The sequence below is a fragment of the Schistocerca nitens genome, chromosome 6, assembly GCF_023898315.1.
Source record: "Schistocerca nitens isolate TAMUIC-IGC-003100 chromosome 6, iqSchNite1.1, whole genome shotgun sequence".
Lineage (NCBI taxonomy): Eukaryota > Metazoa > Arthropoda > Insecta > Orthoptera > Acrididae > Schistocerca > Schistocerca nitens.
The window spans coordinates 513,291,297-513,317,115 of NC_064619.1; the positions used below are offsets into that span (position 1 = coordinate 513,291,297).

General features: G+C 40.2%; 1 protein-coding gene across 2 annotated transcripts in view; it reads right to left on the bottom strand.

The window, feature by feature from the left end:
* Positions 1 to 25,819, bottom strand: part of LOC126263193 (bromodomain-containing protein 7) — a 111,563-nt gene that overhangs the window by 16,296 nt on the left and 69,448 nt on the right. For both annotated transcript variants that reach the window (XM_049960255.1, XM_049960254.1), the window contains exon 8: positions 11,329 to 11,464. In XM_049960255.1, coding sequence (XP_049816212.1) covers positions 11,329 to 11,464 — 136 coding nt within the window. The remainder of the gene's footprint in view (positions 1 to 11,328; positions 11,465 to 25,819) is intronic.

A 25,819-nucleotide genomic window follows, 5' to 3' on the forward strand; every position in this document is an offset into this window, starting at 1 on the left:
GGATGTGTGCACACTGTGTGTGGACACAGGAGTAGCCGATTGCAGTTTGTGAATAGTTGAATGTACTTTTGGATAAGGTCAGTCACCTTCAGGCTGCTGCCTGGGGGTGTAGCATGGCGGAGAATCTCATGCATCACTGGGGACACCCCAAGTGTATAGTTTGTTTTTGCCAAGTGCTCTGCCTCCAAGGCACCTCCTAGTGCACCCAATGTTGTGGATCAGCCCTCACAGCTGGGTGAGCTGTGGGTGGTAACGCGTTCACGTCGCACAAGGCGGAGGGCCATTGTGGAGGCTGGCTGCCTGGCCTCGCCCACACACCCTGTAAGTGGACAGGTGGTTTTCAGCATGCTCTGAGCAGGCACACGGTGAGAGGGATTTACTAGTTATTGGGAGGTCCAATGTCAGGCACATTGTGGAACCCCTTAAGCAGACAGCATTCAGGGCAGGAAAGAAAGCCAATATGCACTTGGTACGTCTGCCGAAGGGCCTCATCCGAGATGTGGAAGCAGTCTTGCCTGGGGATATCAAGCGTGCAGGGTGCAGTCGTCTGCAGCTTGTGGCTCATGTCGGCATCAAACATGCCTGTCACGTGGTTTCTGAGGTGATCCTCAGTTCATACAGGCCCTGGCGGTAAAGACTGCTGGCCTCACGTGCTGGGTGCAAGCAGAGCTCGCAATTTTCATCAATCCCAGAGTTGATCAGGGTCCTTCGGTTTGGAGCCAAGTAGATGGTGTCAACCAAAGGCTTCTTCGACTCTGATGGTCTTGGTTGCAGATTTGTAGGACTCCCCTTGATAGGTCAGGGGTGCACTACATAAAGGAAGCAGCTACTAGGGTAGCAGAGTGAAGTGCACATGCGGGTTTTTTAAGGCTAGGCAGTAATTTGAGGTGCTCTGGTGAACACTCGCCAGTCAATATGCAGCAAGGGAAGTCAAACTGAGTTCAGAATACAGAACTTCTACTGTCACAATTTTATCAATAAACTTTCGAAGTATTCATAATGAAGTTCCTGAATTTACTGCCCTCCAGGAAAGTTCTCGTGCTCATATTATTCTTGGGACTGGTAGCTGGAAAGTGAATGTGGAAAGTGCAGACATATTTAACTAGTAATGGGAAGTATATCAGAAAGACAGATTAGAGGCCATAGGACAGGGAGTGTTCATAGTGGTTGACAAAAATATGATCTCTATTGAGGTCGTAGTTGAGTGTGAAAGTGAGGTCATTTGGTCGCATATAACAAGTGTAGATGAAACCAAGTTAATTGCTGAATGCATTTACCAGCCACCCGATTGTGCTGTGACAGTTCTAGAGTAATTCAAAGAAAGTTTACAGTCAATAGCACTTATATACGCAGTCATGTTGGCGAGTGCTCATTGGGATGTCTATGGATTCATTGCTGCGGTACAGATAACAGTCATGCAAAATACTTTTGAATACATTTTCTGAAAATTGTCTCGAATGGCTACTTCAGCAGCTCACACACTATGGAAATATCTTAGAACTTGTAGCTACAAATACACTGGACCTTATCAATAATGTCAGCAAAGAAACAGGGATTAGCGAGCATGAAGTCATTAAAGCATCTACGACAACAAAAGTTAATAAGTCAGTCAAGAAGACTAGGAGACCGTCTCTGCAAGATAGAGCAGTTATTAACATCTCACTTAGACAGTGAATTGGCATCATTTAGTTACTGTTAAGATGGATGTAGAGGAATTATTGGCAAAGTTTAAGCAGATTGTAAATCGTGGTCTGGAGAGTTATGTGCCTAGTAAGTGGATAAACAATGGAAAAGCCTACTATGGTTTAATAACAAAATTCTGCAGATGCTGAGGAAGTAGAGGCTGTTGCACTCTTAGTTCAAACAGAAAGCATAAATAACGACAAGTGAAGGTTAGTAGAGATTTGTGGTCTGTGAAAACAGCTGTGCACAAAGCATCCAACAACTACCACTGTCACACTTTAGCAAATGATCTGGCAGAGAACCTGAGAAAATTCTGGTCGGATTAAAATCGTCAAGTGGGCCTAAGGCTTCCGTCCAGTCCCTTGACGACCAGCCTGGTGAGGCAGTTGAACATAGCAAAACGAAAGCCTAAGTTTTAAATTTCACGTTCAAGAAATCGTTCACACAAGAGAATCATACAAACATACCATCATCTGACCGTCAGACAGACTCCCATAAGGACAACATAGTAATAAGCATACCTGGTGTAGAGAAACCAATGAAAGATTTGAAAGTAAATAAAACTCCAGGTCTGGAGGGAAACCCAATTTGATTTTACAAAGAGTACTCTACAGCATTGGCTCCTTAATTAGTTTGCTTTTATCGTGAATCTCTTGCCCAAGCAACTAGAAAAAAGCACAGGTGATGCCACCATATAAGAAGGGTAAAAGAACAGACTCACAAAATTACAGACCAATATCCCTAATTTCTGTTTGCTGCAGAATCCGTGAACATATTCTCAGTTTGAATATAATAAACTTTCTTCACGAATCAGCATGGTTTTAGAAAGCATCACTCGTGCAAAACTCAGCTTGTCCTTTCCTCATGTTATACTGAGAAATATGGATGAAGGGCAATAGGCGGACTCCATATTTATAGATTTCTGGGAAGATTTGATATGGTGTCCCACCGAAGAGCATATAAAATAAGTTCCGATACATGAGTGGCTCAAAGACTTCTTAAATAATAGAACCCAGAATGCTGTCCTGTACGGTGAGTGTTCATCAGAGGCAAGGGTATTATCAGGAGTTCACGAGGGAAGTTCTTTATATACAGAAGTGATCTGGCGGACAGAGTGGGCAGCACTCAATTACCCACCAGCCTAGTTCAAAAGCAGATTTCCAGGCCATTACATCCAATCCTGGTAAGGTTGATCCTCCCCCCCCCCCAAAAAAAAAAAAAAAAAAAAAAAAAAAAAAAAAAAAAAAAAAAAAAAAAACAACAACAACAACTTCGGAGCACAAGTCTTATCACTCAGTATTATCCTTGTCTTCAATGTATTAATCAGTTACTTCGACAAGGCCACGACTTCCTAAAACCATGCCCTGAGATGAGATCCATTCTGTCTGAGATTTTGCCCACCACATCTCAAACAACTATTTATCTTTCTGCCAATCTCTGCAATGTAATTGTTAGACCTTATGCTCCCACTGCCGCTGTCTCCCTAACCTACGACTCCTACCCCAGTGACAATCCCTGCTGCAAAACTTGCCCTATGCACCCTCCTACAATCACCTATACCAGCCCTGTATCTGGCAAAACATATACTATCACACAGAGAGCCACCTGAGAAACAACACTTCAAACACTAGCTATTCTGCAAACACTGTCAGCATGACTACTACCAAGTTGTCAGTTAGGACAAGTGGGCATAGGCAGAAGGTGTATATCAGTAACACACAATATCCTGTTATAGAGCACGTTCTACAACATGACAGTTGTGACCTAGGTGCCTGTTCCACCACACGAACCACATGGATTCTTACGCCAGACACTAGTCTCCCAGAACTTTTCAGGTGGGAACAATCGCTATTAAGTGTTCTTGGTTCTTGCCACCCACCTATCTTAGATTTACATCAATCTCTTCCATCTCAGCATTTCTTCACAGTAACTACTGCTTTCTTCACCCTGTTTTAGTTTCAACACCTTTCATTTTCTGAACTGTCTACTTTTCACCGCCCCCCTCCCACCTCTATTACATACAATTCTCTTAGTTTTCACTTGCATTAACTCGTTTATGATTTTATAGCAGTAATTTCTTTCTTACGTATTACTCTGTCTTCCACCTTAAGGTATCAGGTTTTCAAATCTTGTTCGATGTAGCCTCAACAATCAGTTTTTCCTTCAATCCAATCCAATAAGTCTGCCCCAATCTGTGGTTCTCGATGATCTTTCCGAACTCTGCCCCTTTTCCTAACTCCTCCAGTTCTTTTCCTCCACCCCTCTTCCTTACCCTTCTGCCAGAAGAAACAGCCACTGGCTTCAAAAGCTTGCATGCCTGAAACCATTTTTCGTATGTTTGTTCTCCTGCCGCTTCTCGGCGAGTAGATTTTATCTATCCAATTACTTTTTAACTATGTTGGCATGTGAAAAAACTCTCAGAAAATTAGAAGTATAAATCTGAAGAGTTCATCCAGACATGGAGCGCATTTCCCTTCAGCATGACAATGCAAGACAACACACAGTTCCAACTTGGCCCCATCCAATTTTCGTTTGTTTCCAAAACTTAAAGCACAACTTTGAGAATCTCACCCTGATAGTGATGAAGTCGTGTAAGCAGTGGTGAGGTTGAGGCTCCATCAAATAAGTCAAACATTCAACAGTGACGGTATCAACCTTATTTCTTGTTGGAAGGAATGTGTTTGTCGGCAGGGTGACTAAGTTGAGAAATTAATGTGTAAACATGAAGAATAAAGATGTAGAATGTTAATAATGTTTGTTTTATTTAAAAAGCTTTAAGAATTTTGACATAAAAAATTGGAGACATTACACTTTAGAACTCCCTTGCAAGTATAGTGTTCCTATTCTATTTCCTTTTAGTTTACAACTGTTTTTCTTACTTTCTTGTATTTAATGGAGAAATCCATGTGAGCGATTTCTGACAGAATTGGCATTCAGTTCTATTAGATCTTGTTACAGAATGATTACATATTTCTGCTTTGAATGGTGCTACTTCTTCTCACTGAGTATGCTTTGTATTCTTAAAGACTAGGCATTCTTCCTTGCAAATACTAAAGATGCAACAGTAGTTACGTAAATGTGTTAATACATATTAACAAGCACTGAAACAACACAATTTAGCAGAAATCAATGTTCTAAAATCATCCTTTCATAACGACAAAAATTTAAAAGCAAACACCACACATCCTCTCACTTTCATCACTGGATCTACTAGTTAATGCTGTGTAACTACAGTTCACTAAATCCAGTAGCATTCAGTATGGTGGAAGTAGGCTCAAACTATACCACACAATCCCACTTACAAAGATACCCGTTGACATAGAACATTTTTTGCTGCATAATAGTACCTTGCACAATAACTATATACTTTGTCACTAATAAGAATATAATAATCCCAATCCCAAAGAAAGCAGGTGTTGACATATGTGAAAATTACCGAACTATCAGTTTAATAAGTCACGGCTGCAAAATACTGACGCGAATTCTTTACAGACGAATGGAAAAATTAGTAGAAGCCAACCTTGGGGAAGATCAGTTTGGATTCCGTAGAAATATTGGAACACGTGAGGCAATACTGACCCTACGGCTTATCTTAGAAGCTAGATTAAGGAAAGGCAAACCTAGGTTTCTAGCATTTGTAGACTTAGAGAAAGCTTTTGACAATGTTCACTGGAATACTCTCTTTCAAATTCTGAAGGTGGCAGGGGTAAAATATAGGGAGCGAAAGGCTATTTACAATTTGTATAGAAACCAAATGGCAGTTATAAGAGTTGAGGGGCATGAGAGGGAAGCAGTGGTTGGGAAGGGAGTGAGACAGGGTTGTAGCCTCTCCCCGATGTTGAGCAAGCAGTGAAGGAAACAAAAGAAAAATTCGGAGTAGGTATTAAAATCCATGGAGAAGAAATAAAAGCTTTGAGGTTCACCGATGATATTGTAATTCTGTCAGAGACAGCAAAGGACTTGGAAGAGCAGTTGAACGGAATGGATGGTGTCTTGAAGGGAGGATATAAGATGAACATCAACAAAAGCAAAACGAGGATAATGGAATGTAGTCGAATTAAGTCGGGTGATGCTGAGGGAATTAGATTAGGAAATGAGACACTTAAAGTAGTAAAGGAGTTTTGCTATTTGGGGAGCAAAATAACTGATGATGGTCGAAGTAGAGAGGATATAAAATGCAGACTGGCAATGGCAAGGAAAGCGTTTCTGTAGAAGAGAAATTTTTTAACATCGAATATAGATTTAAGTGTCAGGAAGTCGCTTCTGAAAGTATTTGTATGGAGTGTAGCCATGTATGGAAGTGAAACATGGACGATAAACAGTTTAGACAAGAAGAGAATAGAAGCTTTCGAAATGTGGTGCTACAGAAGAATGCTGAAGATTAGATGGGTAGATCACATAACTAATGAGGAGGTGCTGAATAGGATTGGGGAGAAGTTTGTGGCACAACTTGACTAGAAGAAGGGATCAGTTGGTAGGACATGTTCTGAGGCATCAAGGGATCACCAATTTAGTACTGGAGGGCAGAGTGGAGGGTAGAAATCATAGAGGGAGACCAAGAAATGAATACACCAAGCAGATTCTGAAGGATGTAAGTTGCAGTAGGTACTGGGAGATGAAGAAGCTTGCACAGGATAGAGTAGCATGGAGAGCTGCATCAAACCAGTCTCAGGACTGAAGACCACAACAACAATTGTCACTAATACTACAAAGCTTAACAGTGGGAAGAAGCAACACCTTTCAAACCAGAAATACATACTCATTCTGTGACAAGATGAAGTAAAGCTGAATACCAGTTCCGTCAAATGTTGCTAACATGGAATTCTCCATTAAATGCGAGAAATTACGTAAAACAGATGCAATGACGATAGAGTACGAACAATACATTTACATGCCAAGTTCACACAAGGATTCCTAGGCAGGAACATATGTTCGCAGAACACTACATAATGAAACAAGTTTCCATTTTGTGTGAATCAAAAACAAATATGGAATCAGCTACTCCACCCAATACTGCAGCTGCAAGCAAAACACAAGCACAATGTTATGAAATATTTTCTGTACTGAATGAAACTGAAACAAAAGTGGAAGACAATAAGAAACTGAGATGATGGATTGATACAGTTGCAGAGTTACAAGTGGCCTGGCTGCCAACCAAGGTTGTGTAACAAATCTTGTGGGCTGGCTCCAGGCTGAGATTGTCTTGGTTTGTTGCCTTCTTTGAAGAGTTGCACCCATGAATGCACATTACACACATTCAAGACATCCCCACCACACACCTCACTCAACTGATGACGATTTTCACACCATGTAAATAGAGGAAAAAAAATGACTACACAGTGTTTTTATAATGAAAATATCGCCATTTTAAGTATCAAAAACAGTCCTCACTCTTGCCACAGCTACTAGGGTTTGTGTGCTGTACAGCGCTGCCATTTCTTCCACACATTCACAACAAGTTATGTAACTAAATGTTTAAGGGAGGGGAGGGAAGCACTAATGGTATCAGCTGCATGAGGACTTTGTGAGGAATCAGCAGTGACGAATGAAAATGCTTGCAAGATCAAGATTTGAACCTGGGAACTCCTGCTTACAAAGCAGTTACATTAACCACTACATCATCTGGACATACTGTTTATCACAAATGCATGGGCCGTCTCGGCACACTCCCCAGCTGACTCATACTCCCACCTAGTGCAACAATCCGCAGCCTCCATTCATGACCTCCATGCTCGATAATTTTACATCCCCACTGAAGGTCAAACGAACTGTGCGCCCAGACTGAAGGTTGTGGATTTATTGTTCTACAAGGAAAATCAATTATATGACTGCAGGGTGTCTATTCTTTTGGACAGGTCTGGATAGGTGGCCCTAGATGGGAAGGTGATTCGTTTGGAGAGTGTTCCAAAATAGTCGTGCATTTGCGATAAAAACTGTGTCTGGATGGTGCAGTGGTTAATACAACTGCCTCGTAAGCAGGAGATACCAGGTTTGAAGTACAATCTGGCATACATTTTCACTCGTCGCCACTGATTCAGCATAAAGTCCTGATGCACTTGATACTATTAGTTCCTTCCCTTTCCTTTTATTCCCCCCCCCCCTCCCCTCCACCTTCAATTTGTTTATTCTTTCAGACATGTCAGAAAGAACAGACACCACACATTCACGTAATTCACAAAAAGTGTATGCATATTTTAAAACAAACCACATATTTCTATTTCTTTCCAGTTCTGAGGAGGGGGGCAGGAAGAAGTAAACAAATGTAATAATATCGAAGGTGTTGTAACTTGACTGCACCTCAAAAGTGAATGAACCACACAGCATTAACAATAAATGTCATTTTAAACCAACACAGAATATATTGATGCAGCTACACTAACAATCTCATTCAGTTATATATATATATATATATATATATATATATATATATATATATATATATATATAAAACAGAGGGAAACATTCCACGTGGAAAAAATATATCTAAAAAGAAAGAAAGTGATGAGACTTACCAAACAAAAGTGCTGGCAGGTCGATAGACACACAAACAAACACAAACATACACACAAAATTCTAGCTTTCGCAACAAACTGTTGCCTCATCAGGAAAGAGGGAAGGAGAGGGAAAGATGAAAGGAAGTGGGTTTTAAGGGAGAGGGTAAGGAGTCATTCCAATCCCGGGAGCGGAAAGACTTACCTTAGGGGGAAAAAAGGACGGGTTACACTCGCACACACCACACATATCCATCCGCATATACACAGACACAAGCAGACATTTGTAAAGGCAAAGAGTTTGGGCAGAGATGTCAGTCGAGGCAGAAGTATAGAGGCAAAGGTGATGTTGAAAGACAGGTGAGGTACGAGCGGCGGCAAATAGAAATTGGAGATTAGCTGAGATTGAGGCCTGGCGGATAGCGAGAAGAGAGGATATGCTGAAGGGCAAGTTCCCACCTCCGGAGTTCCGACAGGTTGGTGTTAGTGGGAAGTATCCAGATAACCCGGACGGTGTTATCTTCCCTACAGCCTAGGTCTTCGTGGCAAACGAATCTGCTCCAGTCTGGAATCCTTGAACCATTACACCAACAACCTGAAAACAGCTTTCACATCCCGTAACTACCCTCCCGACCTGGTACAGAAGCAAATAACCAGAGCCACTTCCTCATCTCCTCAAACCCGGAACCTTCCACAGAAGAACCCCAAAAGTGCTCCACTTGTGACAGGATACTTTCCGGGACTGGATCAGATTCTGAATGTGGCTCTCCAGCAGGGATACGACTTCCTCAAATCCTGCCCTGAAATGAGATCCATCCTTCATGAAATCCTCCCCACTTCACCTAGAGTGTCTTTCCGCCGTCCACCTAACCTTCGTAACCTCTTAGTTCATCCCCATGAAATCCCCAAACCACCTTCCCTACCCTCTGGCTCCTACCCTTGTAACTGCCCCCGGTGTAAAACCTGTCCCATGCACCCTCCCACCACCACCTACTCCAGTCCTGTAACCCGGAAGGTGTACATGATCAAAGGCAGAGCCACGTGTGAAAGCACCCACGTGATTTACCAACTGACCTGCCTACACTGTGAAGCCTTCTATGTAGGAATGACCAGCAACAAACTGTCCATTCGCATGAATGGACACAGGCAGACAGTGTTTGTTGGTAATGAGGATCACCCTGTGGCTAAACATGCCTTGGTGCACGGCCAGCACATCTTGGCACAGTGTTGCACCGTCCGGGTTATCTGGATACTTCCCACTAACACCAACCTGTCGGAACTCCGGAGGTGGGAACTTGCCCTTCAGCATATCCTCTCTTCTCGCTATCCGCCAGGCCTCAATCTCCGCTAATCTCCAATTTCTATTTGCCGCCGCTCGTACCTCACCTGTCTTTCAACATCACCTTTGCCTCTGTACTTCTGCCTCGACTGACATCTCTGCCCAAACTCTTTGCCTTTACAAATGTCTGCTTGTGTCTGTGTATATGCGGATGGATATGTGTGTGTGTGTGCGAGTGTAACCCGTCCTTTTTTCCCCCTAAGGTAAGTCTTTCCGCTCCCGGGATTGGAATGACTCCTTACCCTCTCCCTTAAAACCCACTTCCTTTCATCTTTCCCTCTCCTTCCCTCTTTCCTGACGAAGCAACCGTTTGTTGTGAAAGCTAGAATTTTGTGTGTATGTTTGTGTTTGTTTGTGTGTCTATCGACCTGCCAGCACTTTTGTTTGGTAAGTCTCATCACTTTCTTTCTTTTATATATATATATGTGTGTGTGTGTGTGCTGTAGAATACTGGTGGACTATTTTGAAAAAGTATTACACACTGACTGTGATAAGACAGAGAAAGTAAGAGTTATCTCTGGCAATTGTAACATGGCCAGCTCATGGCGAGAAATGGAAGAGGAATCAGAACACAGCAGCTCAGCACAAGAAACTGTTTTCAATGAGACTATTTCACAGCTGCGAATAGTTCTATGGTGATGTATCGCTTCACTGTAGCTGGTTAGTGCCTTTCATGGAAATTTATTTTCTAAAACTGTTGCACTGATGAAGAATGACAATGAAACGAAACATACCTGTTTTAATTGCTGAGACAAAGAAGAAGGGGCTACTAGGTACAAAATATATTTGTTATGACTGGTGCAACCTTATGATGAATGTCATTTTCGGATAAAGTATAAATTGACATTAAATTGTATTTTGTAACTATTTTATTCACAGATTTTGAAGTCTGTCAGTGAACTTCTGCAGGTAAATTTAATTCTCATTACTGTAGAGAAAAGTTGCTCCACAAATATGTACGTCCAAACATAAAAAAAAAAATCGTAGATTGAAACCTGTGAAGTTATGGAAATTTACATTAAAGAAAATTTTTATATGAGTCTACAAGGCATATTTTACCACGAAACTTACCACACAAATGATTGTCACACTGGAATCTATAAGGCCCAACTGTAGCTAGACGTGTTAGAAATCGATACTAGTGTGTTTGACCTTCACTTTCAAGTTCTTAATCCAGCCACAATATTATCTTTTGTCAATTTTAAAAGAGCTACTCTGCACTTTATGCATTGTGCAGTTAAATATACAGGTATATGCTTGCATTTAAAACTATGGCAAACTTAACATATTGTCATTCTCCTGAAAACACTGCACAGTTTGCACTATCCTCTAATATTATTATTGTTTATTTATCTAATATTATTATTGTTATTATTATTATTATTTATAATGATGTCTGACAGCCACATTTTACAGTGAGCACTCACTACTCAAACAGCAGGTGACCATGATCACTCCTGATTGTCTGGCTGCCTCCTGGACAGGCCTCGCTAAACCACATATGATGCCTTCTCAGCGATCTCCCTATCTATTGTGATCACCCCTCCCTGAGTTTAGCCAACTTATGACAGCTCTACTGTCAGATGAGTAATGGACATCATTCGTTTTCTTGTCAGTCCTGTGTCGGGTAGTTGTAAGAAATTGGGTAACCACAACCAACAATTTTCCAAATGAACAAGTACTTACACAATATCTCTTTTAGTATTTAAACAATAATTAGTATCCTAAATTAATATATGAAACTGATTGCAGTGTTCTTAAAGTTACTGGGGTATTACTTTTTTGAAGAGTGTGAAAATTGGGCATCAAACATACCTCTCTGCATACTGCACTGCAGTTTCATCTCCATATGTTTGGTAAATAAGTTCTGTCTCTTCTTTTGTCAAATTAGCAAAAGTAGAATCGTAAGATGGTGCGTATGATCCGAAAGCTCCATAATACAAAGGTTTAACTGCAAAGAAGAAAAAATATTATTAGTAGTGAATACTAATGACTTCATTGTACCTATAAAACTGTAAAATGCCATGAAATGCAGTATTAATGCAAGAGTAAGACAGTGATCCTTCTATATTCATATTCTGTAAATAATCAAAATACGATGTGTTGGAAGCAGCTAATGCAACAATTATTTGCACCACTTCTTGTTCTATTCATTGATGCTGGACAGTAAGAATAAGACCTTGTAGGTTTCTGTACACGTTGCATTGCCTCTCTAATTTATTCCTTTCAACTCTGTGCTTATAACGTGAGAGAAAGAACACAAGAACAGAATCATCTGTGGAGTGACAGTCTTGAATCTGTAATAGTTTACCTTTTAGTACTGGTTACCACTTTTCTTTTCCTATAGACCAGTATTGTAAAATTCTTAGGACCGAGACTTGTCACACACATCCCCAACTCTTATTTGACGTTTTATTATTTCTCTGTAGAGCTAACAATGAGAGGAAGGAAGGATGATTAATGTCCTACTGGGATGAGGTTACTGGAGATGTAGCACTAACAGGTATTGGATAAGGGTAGTCGTGTCCTTGGAAACCATCATTATATTTTCCTTAGGCATGTTAAGAAACTTACATAAATCTGAATCTGAGTGGCCCGATGGAGATTTGGCCTTCATTCCTACTGGATGCTATTCCAGCGTTTTAACTCCTGCACCACCTTGCTCGGTAATCTTACAATGACTGTATGTCAGGCAGCAGGCAGTACTTCAGCATGAGTAACATAACATTTCAAAATCCACTTTCTTTGTAACAATGTGACGGCTAGACAGATCTATCCACAAGAACCAATTATAGAGTTTGCCCTCCCTGCTGTAAGGTTCACAGGACCACTACACTGTATTATCTTTTGAATCATCACAATGACATACTTAACCATGTCACTAACTGATGATCTTTGATTACGTTACACTGAAACTAACACACATTTGTTTGCTATAGGCAAATAAGATTTAGCTTTGCTGTTAATGCAAGAATTTTACAAATGACAAAACACACTGTACAAATACTGAACACGGTCCTCTGAGATTCGAAGTTGATTAGGAAACTCAATGACTGAAAACAAATTATCTGTAACACAACAAGAATCTACTGTGGTACTGACTGCACTTGGCACAACAATGATTTATCAATAGTACATATCTACAACATCAATTCAAACTGCTGGTCTCAGTTCTGAATTTAAAGTCAGAACTTCTGCCTGTTGTTATATTCAATTACTTACAACGATGTTAGCAAGAAAAGTATATGGGCATATTATTCACAACTCTTTCTGTTTATTATTTTTTTTCTCTTCTTTGAGTCAAAACACTTTGTGTTATCACAACTTTGTTTGCTCTGATACCACCTCACCACTCTTGTTTTTGCAAAGGATACCTTGTATTAATTGTATACTGTTTAATTCAGCTTCTTCAGAGTGATGGTGAAATATGTTACAAATGGCTAAGGTGGTTTATATAGTGACCGAAGTAACTCATAAATTCTTATTGTATGTGTGATTGTGGATTAGGGGCACTCAATGATGAGGTTATCAGCACTCACATGAAATAAGTTGAACTGAATGTGGTTAAAAAGCAAGAAAAGATTAAAATCAATCTGAAATAAAATCCCACTCAATCTCCACTATAATCACCCGCACAATCATATTAGCTCACATCAAGAAAAAAAAGAGTTGAAATTGTTCTGATGTCCTTAAAAAAAATCTCAGCAAGACAAGAGGAAAACTAAAATAGATTCACAGGAATATGCGGCTGGCAAATTGCTTAAAAAATATGGATGAGCCAGCCAGCCTGATAACACATTAAAAACATTGCCATAAAATTTTAGGGAACAATTCACAAAATCTTAAAAGTCGTACCACATTCATTCGATTCCCAATTTAAAAAGTGGGCAAGTCTATCTGCAAATAAGCTGCTGCCCTTTGGTCTGAATATAAAGCACTGTCTAGTAAAATATGGCACACTGTGATCTGCACACCACAAGCGCCACACATTGGAGGCTTCTTCTCACCAGAGCAAGAGCCATGTGTCATAGGGCTGTAACCTATGGGAAGACAAGTAAGAAGGACCTCGTTCCGCCTGCAGAGATGGAAGGAAGTATCCCCAGCTGTATCATGGACTTTGTAGACTGATGAGGGTCCTGGATATTCTGGACTACTTTATCTGCTTGGTACAAGCATTGTAGAGAGGGATACACTCAGGGAGTCATAACAGACAAGGAATGTAGCACTCCAAACACATTGCATCTGCTCTAGTGCCCACAAGATCATGTATACTTCCACATCGAAGACAGTAAAGTCTTGAGGCGATTGGGCACAATCAATGAAAATGACAGTGCAACCAACAGAGTCCTCAGTTAAGATTTCATAAAACAAATGTGTTAAAGATATATGCAGGAGTGAAACCTCTCCTCAACTGCAGTACATCTAAATGACTCTAGGTCCTTGCAGTAACCATGGTGGCATGTGGTTAAAACCCTTGATTTTGGGTTGTATTTGCTCTATACCAAGAAACTGCAGGTGGATCCCAAACAGCCTTGTTGCTTGTGGATGATGGAAGAAAAGGCTTTCCAGAGATGGACGAACAACATTTTGGTAGGCTGGTGAATTAGGAGGAGTGAGGATCTCACATACCTGACATACCATGAGGAGCTGCTCATAGATAGTGAGTAGCGGTACCTCAGGCTGAACACAGACTGGGTATCGAGGGGGGGGGGGGGTCCTGTAAGCACCCGTGGTCAGCCTAATATCCTCATGGTGGACAGTATCAACGATCTTCAGACCTCACTGATCCATACACTGTGCACCCGTCATCTAGCTGTGACTGCATGAAGGCCCTATAAAACTGAAGCGCACACACCCTGTCAGCTCCCCAAGACCTGGGGCTAAGGCACTATAAGAAACTCAGTACCTTAAGGTGTGGTAACCAAGACAGTTTGGAGTAAAAAATGAGGCCCAGAAACCCCAATGAGTCTTTAAAATGTAGAATGGTGTCCCTCATATGCAAGACAGGTAAATAAAAAATATGAGAACCCCCCCCCCCCATCCCACCCCACACTTATCTGCAGAAAAATGAACACTTGTCTTTTCAGCCCACTCCATTAACCTCAGCACTGTAAGTTGTGACTCATGAGTCACTGTTGCAATACTGAAGGAGAAACAGAAAACTGCAAAATCATCTACAAATAAGGAGTATTGTACAGGACTCCTTACCATAATTGTGATGCTGTTTATTGATATGGCAAAGAGGGTAACACTTAAAACACTGCCTTGAGGAACACCATTCTCCTGTTCAAAATTCCTAAAAAATGCTTCGGTAGGAAGCATCATACGAAGAAGGGGAGGTGGCCATGAAAGCCCCACTGGTGGAGCTGCCCTAGAATAATGTGTCCCCAAGTAGTGTCGAATGCCTTACTGATATGAAAGATACTGAGACAGTGACATAGGAAACCCTGCTGGATACAAACCTCTAAAAGTGCCAGGTTGTCAACAGCAGATCGAAATCTCCTGAATCCACACAAAGAGCAGTTAAGGAGTTGCCAGCTAACATCCAGACTAGATGACGGTTAACCATTCATTCCTAGGTCCTTCCTACACAGCTCATTAAGGTGACACTTCAGTAATTATTGAGATATGTTCAGGCCTTTCCTTGTTTGAGGAGAGGTATCAAAATAGCCTCTCTCAACAAGTTGGGAAAGTGGTCTGTCTGCCATATGAAATTAAAACATTCAAGGAAGATTTTCTTTGACACAATTTGCAAATGTCGGAGCACATTGTAACGAATTTGATTGTGACCATGTGCAGTATCATTAGCATCAAACAGTGCTGATCCCATTTGGACAATGGGCAACTGTAAGACTTTGAATTATTAGGTCTGAAGTCCAATTGGACCCTCTCCACAGTCACGCATTAGCAGCATACTGCTGGATCCTGGCTGGAATTTTGGCAGTAGCCGTTGCAAAATGCTCTGCCACTGGCTGGCTGATGTATCCGAGTGTGGTTTGGAGACACCCTTGTTTTAGCACTGCTGTGTCTGGCCATCCTGATTTAGATTTTCGTGATTTCCCTAAATCGCTCCAGGCAAATGCCAGGATGGTTCCTTTGAAAGGGCACGGCCAACTTCCTTCCCCATCCTTGCCTAATGCTATGAGACCAATAACCTCACAGTTTGGCCTCTTCCCCCCAAACAACCAACCAACTGCTGCTATTGGTAAACGACTGCGTTTACTGGAAATCCTCCTGATGGCTTTCTATACTTTTGTAAAACAGTGGAACAGTTGATATAGGCCAGTAACATTTGCTATGACCTTTTCTTGCTCTCCTTAATGATGTGTCGAGCCTTGGTCCTCACCACTCGAAAGGTTGCGAGGTTTTTTGCCATTGGGCGGCACTTGAACCATCGCAAAGCCAGACTCAGATTACTGAATGGTACTCATCAGTCCAATAAGTGACAGGTTGTCTTAAGAGATGACTAGAGGATGTCGGGTTGGAAAAGTCAGTGGCACGGTGGATCACATGCGTAACGGTAGCAGCATTCAAACACAGCCAGCTGTCTCAATAATGTCTAGTCAGCTCTGTTGATCATCCAACATGGCTGGATCCCTTCAGGGACAGGTCTGTCCAGTAGGTGAATCCGGAGTGGGATGTGGTCACTGTAATGGGGGTCATCAGTGACTTCCCACTGAACAGCATCCATGAGGGCAGGAGAACAGAAAGAGAGGTTGATGGCTGAGGATGACCCAGTTGCAGCACACAAATGAGAGGTAGTGCCTGTGTTCATGATGCTCAGCTTGTGAGATGTTATGAGGCTTCCAAAACCTGACGCTGAGGGCAAGAAGAGGTCGAGCCACATAATACATGAAGACTTGTTCTACAAGAAACTGTTTGAGGCTCAGAGTGAGCCGCAACTTGTAGAGGTAAATACAGCCAGCAGCAATCCTCCAACACACATGAATTTCAACTGCTAACACTTGCAATCAAGTAGACAGAGGGAGAGCAGAGCAGTGGTGCACATTATCGACAATCCAGAGTTTTGATTTCCCAGTTAGAAATACACTTTTCCTGGGTGAGAAATACACTTTGTGTTAAGTAACAATATAATTTCCCTTGGAACTGCAAAACTTTTACATATCAGCATAGAGCTTCCAGGGACTTTTGTAAATGAAACCGAGGAGAAAAAAGGAAAAATGCTTTTTGGAAAGATCTTTGATGCACAGAAACATGTACACCGCGTATTTTCGTTAAATATGAATTCCACGAAACATATAACGTTAGTTTCCTAAATCCTGAAACTGAGATTATGATGCATTTTTCTCAGTCAATCATAGCTCATGTCATGTTATTTCATCAGCAAATGACGGTAGATATTCAGAGCAGAGGACACATGATGTACTTAGAAAATAGCAATATCAATATTAAGAAGCACAAACACATAAATAGGAAGAGTTCATGGTTTACATTGATATGCATATTGTATAGCCACAAGGAAAGCTAAGCTTTCACATACACTATTGGTCTTTTTGCATGTGTGTTGCCCTTTAAGATATATCAAACACAAATGTGCCAGTAAAATTTTAAATGATGGCATAAATGTCTGGTTTCCTGGGCCCTAAATTTTTCTAAGCGGCTGGTGCTTAAGGTGTGAAGTTTTGAATGAGCATCAAATGCTCAGTGATTTAAGAAATTCATTGCACATTCTCACATGTAACATAATTCATTGTGTAAAAGGAAATTTACTTCAAAGTTCTCAAACCACCATTTGGAATATTTTTCTGCAACCAGTTAGCAGCCTAGAGGAGGTACCAGATAAATGTTAAAAATGTTAATTTTCATGGAAGGCAGATATGTAAGTGTCTGCTTAAGCTTTTCAGTGTGGTTTCTGGGAAGTCAGTTTTCTTGGAGCATCAAACTGTATTATCTCGTATTTGGTTCTTTATTGTGGCATAATGCCATAGGGATGGCTGGAGGACAAATGTAAGGAAGGCTGCAGAGGTGCATATCACTAGGGGTAAGATAGATACTCCATACAGGAAAATTAAAGAGACCTTTGGAGAAAAGAGAAAAACTTGCACAAATATCAAGAGCTCAGATGGAAACCCAGTTCTAAGCAAAGAAGGGAAAGCAGAAAGGTGGAAGGAGTATACAGACGGTGTATACAAGACCGATGTTCTTGAGGACAATATTATAGAAATGGAAGAGAATGTAGATGAAGATGAAATAGGAGATATGATACTGCATGAAGAGTCTGACTGAGCACTGAAAGACCTAAGTTGAAACAAGGCCCCGGGAGTAGACAACATTCCATTAGAACTACTGACAGCCTTGGGAGAGCCAGGCCTAACAAAACTCTACCATCTAGTGAGCAAGATGTATGAGACAGGCGAAATGCCCTCAGACTACAAGAAGAATATAATAATTCCAATCCCAAAGAAAGCAGGTGTTCACAGATGTGAAAGTTACCGAAATATCAGTTTAATAAGCCACGGCTGCAAAATTAAAAACACGAATTCTTTACAGATGAATGGAAAAACTGGTAGAAGCCGACCTCAGGGAAGATCAGTTTGGATTCAGTAGAAATGCTGGAACATGTGATGCAATACTGACCCTAAGACTTATCTTAGAAAATAGATTAAGGAAAGGCAAACCTACGTTTCTAGCATTTGTAGACTTAGAGAGAAAGCTTTTGACAATGTTGACTGGAATACTCTCTTTCAAATTCTGTAGGTGGCAGGGATAAATACAAGGAGTAAAAGGTTATTTACAGTTAGTACAGAAACCAGATGGCAGTTATAAGAGTTGAGGGACATGAAAGGGAAGCAGTGGTTGGGAAGGGAGTTGTAGCCTATCCCCAATGTTATTCGATCTGTATATTGAGCAAGCAGTAAAGGAAACAAAAGCAAAATTTGGAGTAGGAATTAAAATCCATGGAGAAGAAAAAAAAAACTTTGAGGTTCACCAATGATATTGTAATTCTGTCAGACACAGCATAGGACCTGGAAGAGCAGCTAGGATATAAGATGAACATCAACAAAAGCAAAACGAGGATAATGGAATGTAGTTGAATTAAATCAGGTGATGCTGCGGGAATTAGATTAGGAAATGAGACGATAAAGTAGTTTTGCTATTTGGGGAGCAAAATAACTGATGATGGTCGAAGTAGAGAGGATATAAAATGTACACTGGCAATGGCAAGGAAAGCGTTTCTGAAGAAGAGAAATTTGTTAACCTTGAGTATAGATTTAAGTGTCAGGAAGTCATTTCTGAACAGTATTTGTACGGAGTGTAGCCATGAATGGAACTGAAACGTGGATGATAAATAGTTTAGACAAGAAGAGAATAGAAGCTTTCGAAATGTGGTGCTAGAGAAGAATGCTGAAGATTAGATGGATGGATCACATAACTAATGAGGAGGTATTGAACAGAATTGGAGACAAAAGAAATTTGTGGCACAACTAGACTAGGAGAAGGGATCGGTTGGTAGGGCATATTCTGAGGCATCAAGGGATCACCAATTTAGTATTGGAGGGCAGCGTGGAGGGTAAAAATCGTAGAGGGAGACCAAGAGAGAAATACACTAAACAGATTCAGAAAGATGTAGGTTTCAGTAGGTAATGGGAGATGAAGCAGCTTGCACAGGATAGAGTAGCATGGAGAGCTGCATCAAACCAGTCGCTGGACTGAAGGCCACAACAACAACAACAACAACAACGCCATACAGGCCATATGATGAAAAAGTGCACTTGAAATTCAGAGAACAGTTCAAACCTGCTAATAGTGTGGAATGAAACATTTCATTTCAAATAAATTGACTGCCTCTGTGGAAATGATTAATAAAAGCCAAATTTCTCTAGCAAATCAACAAAAATAACTTCATTTTTCTGCTATGCAATTAATGCTTGATGGCCAATAATGTGGAAATATAATAAAATCAAAAACTGAAATTACTAACACACTTTAGTTGTCCACAATTATTTGAATGTCTTGAAATTCATTCAATAGCTCTCAGCCACACAAATATATTTTGTTTCATTTGACATGAGAGCTGTAAATCAAGAGAAAATTGCACAGTCATCAAATGTACACATGGGTCATGTGGATACTACTCCCCACAACAGCTGTCACTGCTCTGCGCATGCACAAATCTGGCAGCTTGGATGTGCCAGAAAATTTTTTCTGGATGGGCATCTGGCTGCTAGCAGCTACTGCTTAAACATCTAATAGCCACACTTTAAGTAGTGAGTAGAAGAAGATGGCGCTGTTCGTATGTGACTCCAGCTCTGTGCATGTGCATGAGCCCACTGGCAACTGCTCAGATGAACCTATTGGTGTCACAGGTGTGATACCACGCACATAGAAAGCAGTTTGTTGTTATGAAGTATTTCGTAGTCTTTGTCCTACAGCCTTCGACACATTTTACTGTTGGCGAATACTTGTGTGCGTACTGTGTTTAGTTGTTGTAAATGGTGCATTTTCTTAAGTTTTATATTGGTGTTTTTCTCTCATTTGTTTTATTGCTGCAATATTATTCTGCAGCATTGGGGACCAGACAACTAGGTCATCAGTCCCTCGATCTCAGAGTGACGCATCTACCAAGTAGAGGTATCCGCCAAGAATGTTTTCTGATCTAGCTGGGAAATTCATAAGGGAAAAGGCAAGAAGGCTAAAAACATAATGGACAGCTTTTGTACCGCCAATAATAAAATGAAGATGAAGGATATATGGAAGTCAGCAGGTGAGCGTCCCCAGGGTGACAGCAAATATTCTACTCACAGAAATGTAATACTGAGAGAATAATTTGACAGAGTACTGAAAGACCTATGTCAAAACAAGGCACATGAGTCGGCAACAGTCGCCAGAATTAAAGGCTCTGAAGCAGAGCTGCCCTGATAGATACATTAAATTTATTTTTCAATAAGGTATTGTAGAATTTAAATTATTAAAATGCATTTAGAATATTTTCCACTCACATTTTTCCTCAGAAAATATCAATCCTTTGAATGGTTATGGTCTTATACACTGGCGTAGAATTTCCCGGCACTTTATAAAATGAAACTCAAGGAAAAAACACATTTTGGAAAGATCTTTGATGTGCAGCAACATGTACACTGCATGTTTTCACATTACGAAAGTATAAATTCGAATTCTACCAAACACCACATGTTGCTTTCCGAAGCATTGAAATCGAGATTGCGATGCGTTTTTGTAAGCTAGTCATAGCTTATGTCACGTGATCTCACCAGCCAATGATAATGGATAATCAGAGCACAGGATATGTGATGTAGCACAGGATATATTAAGTAGTGCGAACACACAAATTGGAGAAGTTTATGGTTTAAATTAATATACATAGTGCTGCCCAAAAAAAAAAAAAAAAAAAAAAAAAACTTTCACATATAATATTTGTCTCAAAGATTAATAAGCTGCAAGAGAAGCTAAGCTTTCACATATAATGCTGATCTTTTTTGCGCGTTACACTTTTTTAAGATACATCACACAAATGTGCCACTAAATTTTTAACGACATAAATGTCTGATCTTCTGGGCTTGCAATTCTTCTAAACAGTCATCCTCAAAGAGTTTATTTTTAAATGACAGACATACACTCTGTGATTTAAGAAATTCATTGTACATTCTCGCACATGGTTCATCTTGCGTGAAAGGAAATTTACTTTGAAAGTAACGCTTGTCAATATTTTCCTGTGACCTGTTAGAAATAGGTTTGTTTCAGCAGTCGCCAGGAAGTGTCAGCAACAGGCATCACCGTGCTTGCGCAGCTACGATGATGCAGGAAGCTCGTACGTTCATATGTGTAAACCGTTAAAAGATCTTTCATTATGTCATAAAAGAAACAAGACAAGAACACCTGAATTTCATGAACTACAATAGAATACATAATTCGGCTTAAAGTGTACATTCATATAACCAGATTCGAGTTTATATTTTCTTGGAATACCCGTACCGTATTATCACGTGTTTGGTTCTTTATTATGGCATACACGCTGGAAGATGAAAATGTGCACTTGAAAAGCAGCGAACAGTTGAAACTAGCCAATAGTGTGGAATTAAACACTGCCTCAGCAGAAAAGATTAATGAAAGACACGTTTATTTAGCAAGCCGATAGAAATAACTTCAGTGTTCCACAAGGCGATTAATGCTCGACTGTCGGAAAGGTGGAAATAAAAAACAATCTGCAACTGATAACATGTTTTAGCCTTCTGTAATTATGTGAACGTATTTTAATTCACTTAATAGTTCCCGGCCACAAAAATCCGTTTTGTTTTTATTTGACATGACAGCAATAAACGAAGAGGAAACATCAAAATCACTAAATGTCAACACGGGTCACATGGAGACTACCCACTCCCCACTAAAACTCAGACTGCTCTGTGCAACAACCCCGAATCTACGATATTTCCGAACCCCACCCCCAAGTCCGAAGTATTTGAGGTAGGATGTCAAAAGTTTTTAAAATATCGACTTTTAAGAAATATGTTCATTTTGTAGCGCACATCTTTCTGAAGAGTCTGATACATAAAACATACATGTTCGAGGAAATGTAAGGCATGTTATTTGGCCTTACGTGTGCCGAAGTTCAGCACCACACCTCTTCACACACCATTCTTCTATCGCATTCAGGACAGTGGAAATTAAAATGTCCCATGGTGCCTCTCTTGCTCCTTGCCGGTTTGACATCCAGCCCCCCCCCCCCCCTTTCTTTTTAAAAAACCTTCACAGTTAATACTGAGTGGGATTATTTGTAAACGGGAGAATAAGAACTTTTCAGAAAATTTGCACTTTTTTTTTGCCTATTAGCTAATAATGTGCGACATAAAATTAAATATAGGATACATAAAACCAGTGAAGACAAGAGACAAGCAAGACAGTACACATTTCTTCAATCCTTACATCCTAGCATTTTTTATCTCTAATCTTGCTACAGATTTAGATGCCTTGCTTTCCTTTCTGCGACAGAATCTATTACCTCATCAAAGTTCGTCAAACGTTTTGCTACATAAAAAATCAAAATGTTGTTGTCTAATACTGTGTAAGCTGTTAATACAAATAGTATCCAAGACTGTGTGGTTTCTCAATCTGATTACGTCTATTTTGTCACAGTCTGCTAGATGAAACGAAATAGGCTTGCCTAATATTGCAGCAATTTTAACACATATCGAATAAATGAGATTGGTTTGGCACAAATGGTCATTTTTATAACACGACAGAATATAATTCATGAAGTACCAATATCAAATGCCTATTCGGCCTACTACAAGCAAAAAAGCTTTACGTTAGGAAATAGTTTCACATTTGATTCATATGCTTCAGCTTCTCAAGCATGAGATTGAAAAGTAGTAGTACAAAATTTTTATATAAATTTGGAATCGTTATATTCTTCCATAATTTGTGTGATGTCCCAATTTCTTCTCCTTCCTCATTCTCACAAACAAGCTTGTCATCACTAATTCTGTAACTATTCCTGCCACTGTCAGAAATTATTCTCATTAACTACACTCACCCTGCCGCAACCACCTGTTTAGTTATCCCACGATTATTCTCCGGTTAGGCGTTATTAATTGTTCGTACAATGCATTTTCCGTGCTACTCCCACAATAGAACTTAAGTGGCTGCTAGCCGGGGACTGTACAACTGGCCCTTACTAAGGTAGCAATCTAGCCAAAAATCTTGTGTCAAAATTTCATTTTATTGGGTACACCAAGAAGACAATACGTAATCTTTCTTCTCTGTTATTCCTGTTAGTCATTTATTTCCACTCTGGTAGTATGAATCTATATATTTCACTAGTAGTTATAACAATGCTGATCATTCGAAAACCCAGTCATCCACATAGCAGCAATTGACCTTCACCCATTTGGCTTTATTCCACTCAGCTCATATGGCCCAGTCCCCTTTTGTCTGCAGAAAAGTTTTTCTAGATGTGACGGGGATTCCCCTGGCAGAGACATCAAGTACACTATGTCGCATTCAAAAGTCAACTTATGATTCATTCAGAAATCAACTTAGAATGTGTTCAAAAACCAACAGAGACACGTTTCAAAGTCATATGAATAATCAATAGACCAACGTGCGCTGGATGCTACGCTCTTTGTGAAACAACATTTTTTCACTCAAGAATATGAATTTGGCACTCCCCCCCTCCCCCTGAAATTGCAGCCGGGTTAGATACCCCAGTTTGCTCCCCGCGCATGTGTGAATCTGGCAGCTTGGGCGCACCAGTCAAATTTTACCGGGTAGCATCAGGCTGTTTGCTGCTACTGCTTATACAGCTAACAGCCACATTTCTGTAGCCAGAGGCCAGAGAAGGTACTACTCATATGCAACGAAACTGCGCATGCACTTGCTCACAACAGCTCAAAGAAATGTAATGTAAACAGTTGTGACGTCACGCTCATTGGTGGCAATTTGTTGTTATAAAAGCATTGCATAGTCTTCCTAAAGCCTTTGACACAGTTTGCTGTTGGCATATGCTTGTATAAGCACTGTGTTTTGTTGTTATATATGACGAATTTCCTTTGCAACTTAAGTTTTACTTTCGATTTTTTTTTTCTCTCATTCATATTTTATTGCTGCAGTATTATTCTGCAGTAGCGTGATACAATAATATCCTTTGTTAGAGTATTGGTTCCTAGCAGTCAAAATTAAAAAAAATTAACTGAAAACTAAAACAATGAAAAATTCCTGGAATTCCAAAAAATTCCCAGACTTTTCTCATTTTTCCCTCGGATGAGAAAACTCCCGAGCTTTTCCTGGATATCCCAGTTGTCATGGATCGTATACACCCTGTATACACTACAGCAAGCAAGTTCATATCGAAATAGGTTGCAGTAGTTATTTAGAGGTGAAGAGACTTAAACAGGATAGACGAGCATGGTGAGCTGCATTAAACTAGTCTTTTGATGACCACCACCACCACCACCACCACCACCACCACCACCAACAACAACAACAACCACCAACAACAACACGACATAAGATTGCCAGAACTCTTTCATGAAATGAAAACTATGACTGTGAGGTAAGCAAGATCATTTCAAATCTTCAGCCACTGGTTTAATTTAAAAATTCCAGAGCTGGTAATTTTGTCAGTTAATTATTTTATTTAATCTCTGCATTGCATATTCTTGAGTGCATTATAACATCTCAAATATGATGTTTCCTCATGCCAGTTGCTATATCATTTTAGTGACTTCACTGTAACATAAAGACATGCAAGCACCTAGAAATTTTTTTACTTTGAAAAATATAAATGGTCTGTTAAGAAGAAGCTCACTATTCTATTACTTAAAATTTTCTTTCTGTTGACTGGTATACTACAAACGGGTGACACTTCATGATTGAATTCCCTTTATTCTTTATTTCCCTACAAATAAAATTGTTTTGAATTAATGTAATCTTTGTTCAATTAATTTATTTTTCCATTTCTTGCTACTGACATGGCCTTGCCGCAGCGGATACACCGATTCCTGTGAGATCACCAAAGTTAAGCACTGTCAGGTGTGGTCGGCACTTGGATGGGTGACCATCCAGGCCGCCATGTGCTGTTGCCATTTTTCGGGGTGCACTCAGCCTCGTGATGCCATTTGAGGAGCTACTCGACCGAATAGTAGCGACTTCGGTCAAGAATACCATCACAACAACCGGGAGAGCGGTGTGCTGATCCCACGCCCCTCCTATCTGCATCCTCCAATGAGGATGACACGGCGGTCGGATGGTCCTGATAGGCCACTCGTGGCCTGACGACGGAGTGCTGCACAAGGTTATCTCACTTTCCTGTGTTTCATATCTTTCTCTCAATTCCTCACTCTCCTCTTAGGCTACTTTGCCGGCTATGTAATCTCACATATTTTCTTCCATAATTCTGCAAGGGACCTGGCTCATACTTTAAACCCATTTCTCCAACTTCCTATAATTATAGCACAATTGCTATTGTTAATATTTGAGAGTCTCTTTATTTCATAACTTACCTTATTATCTAGTCAGGTACTGAAGATAAAAGCTTTGCAAAATCAAACCATAAAAGTCAGTTTGTTTCACAAGCCAGTATAATCTTATCAGTATAACACCAATTCCTGTCTTTAATAAAACATGAAAACTACAACAAACTATGTATTTTTTAGAGAGAAGAGCAACGATAAATTAATTGTACCATTAGCTCTTTCCTACTTTCTCATGTTGCCAATCTGCCGTCATCAGTGTTTAAGAATATGTCTCTCTTTACTGCTCTCTGTTCAACATAAACCTCAAAAACAATTAATTAAAAACTATTTAATGCTCACATTCAGTTACAGGCATT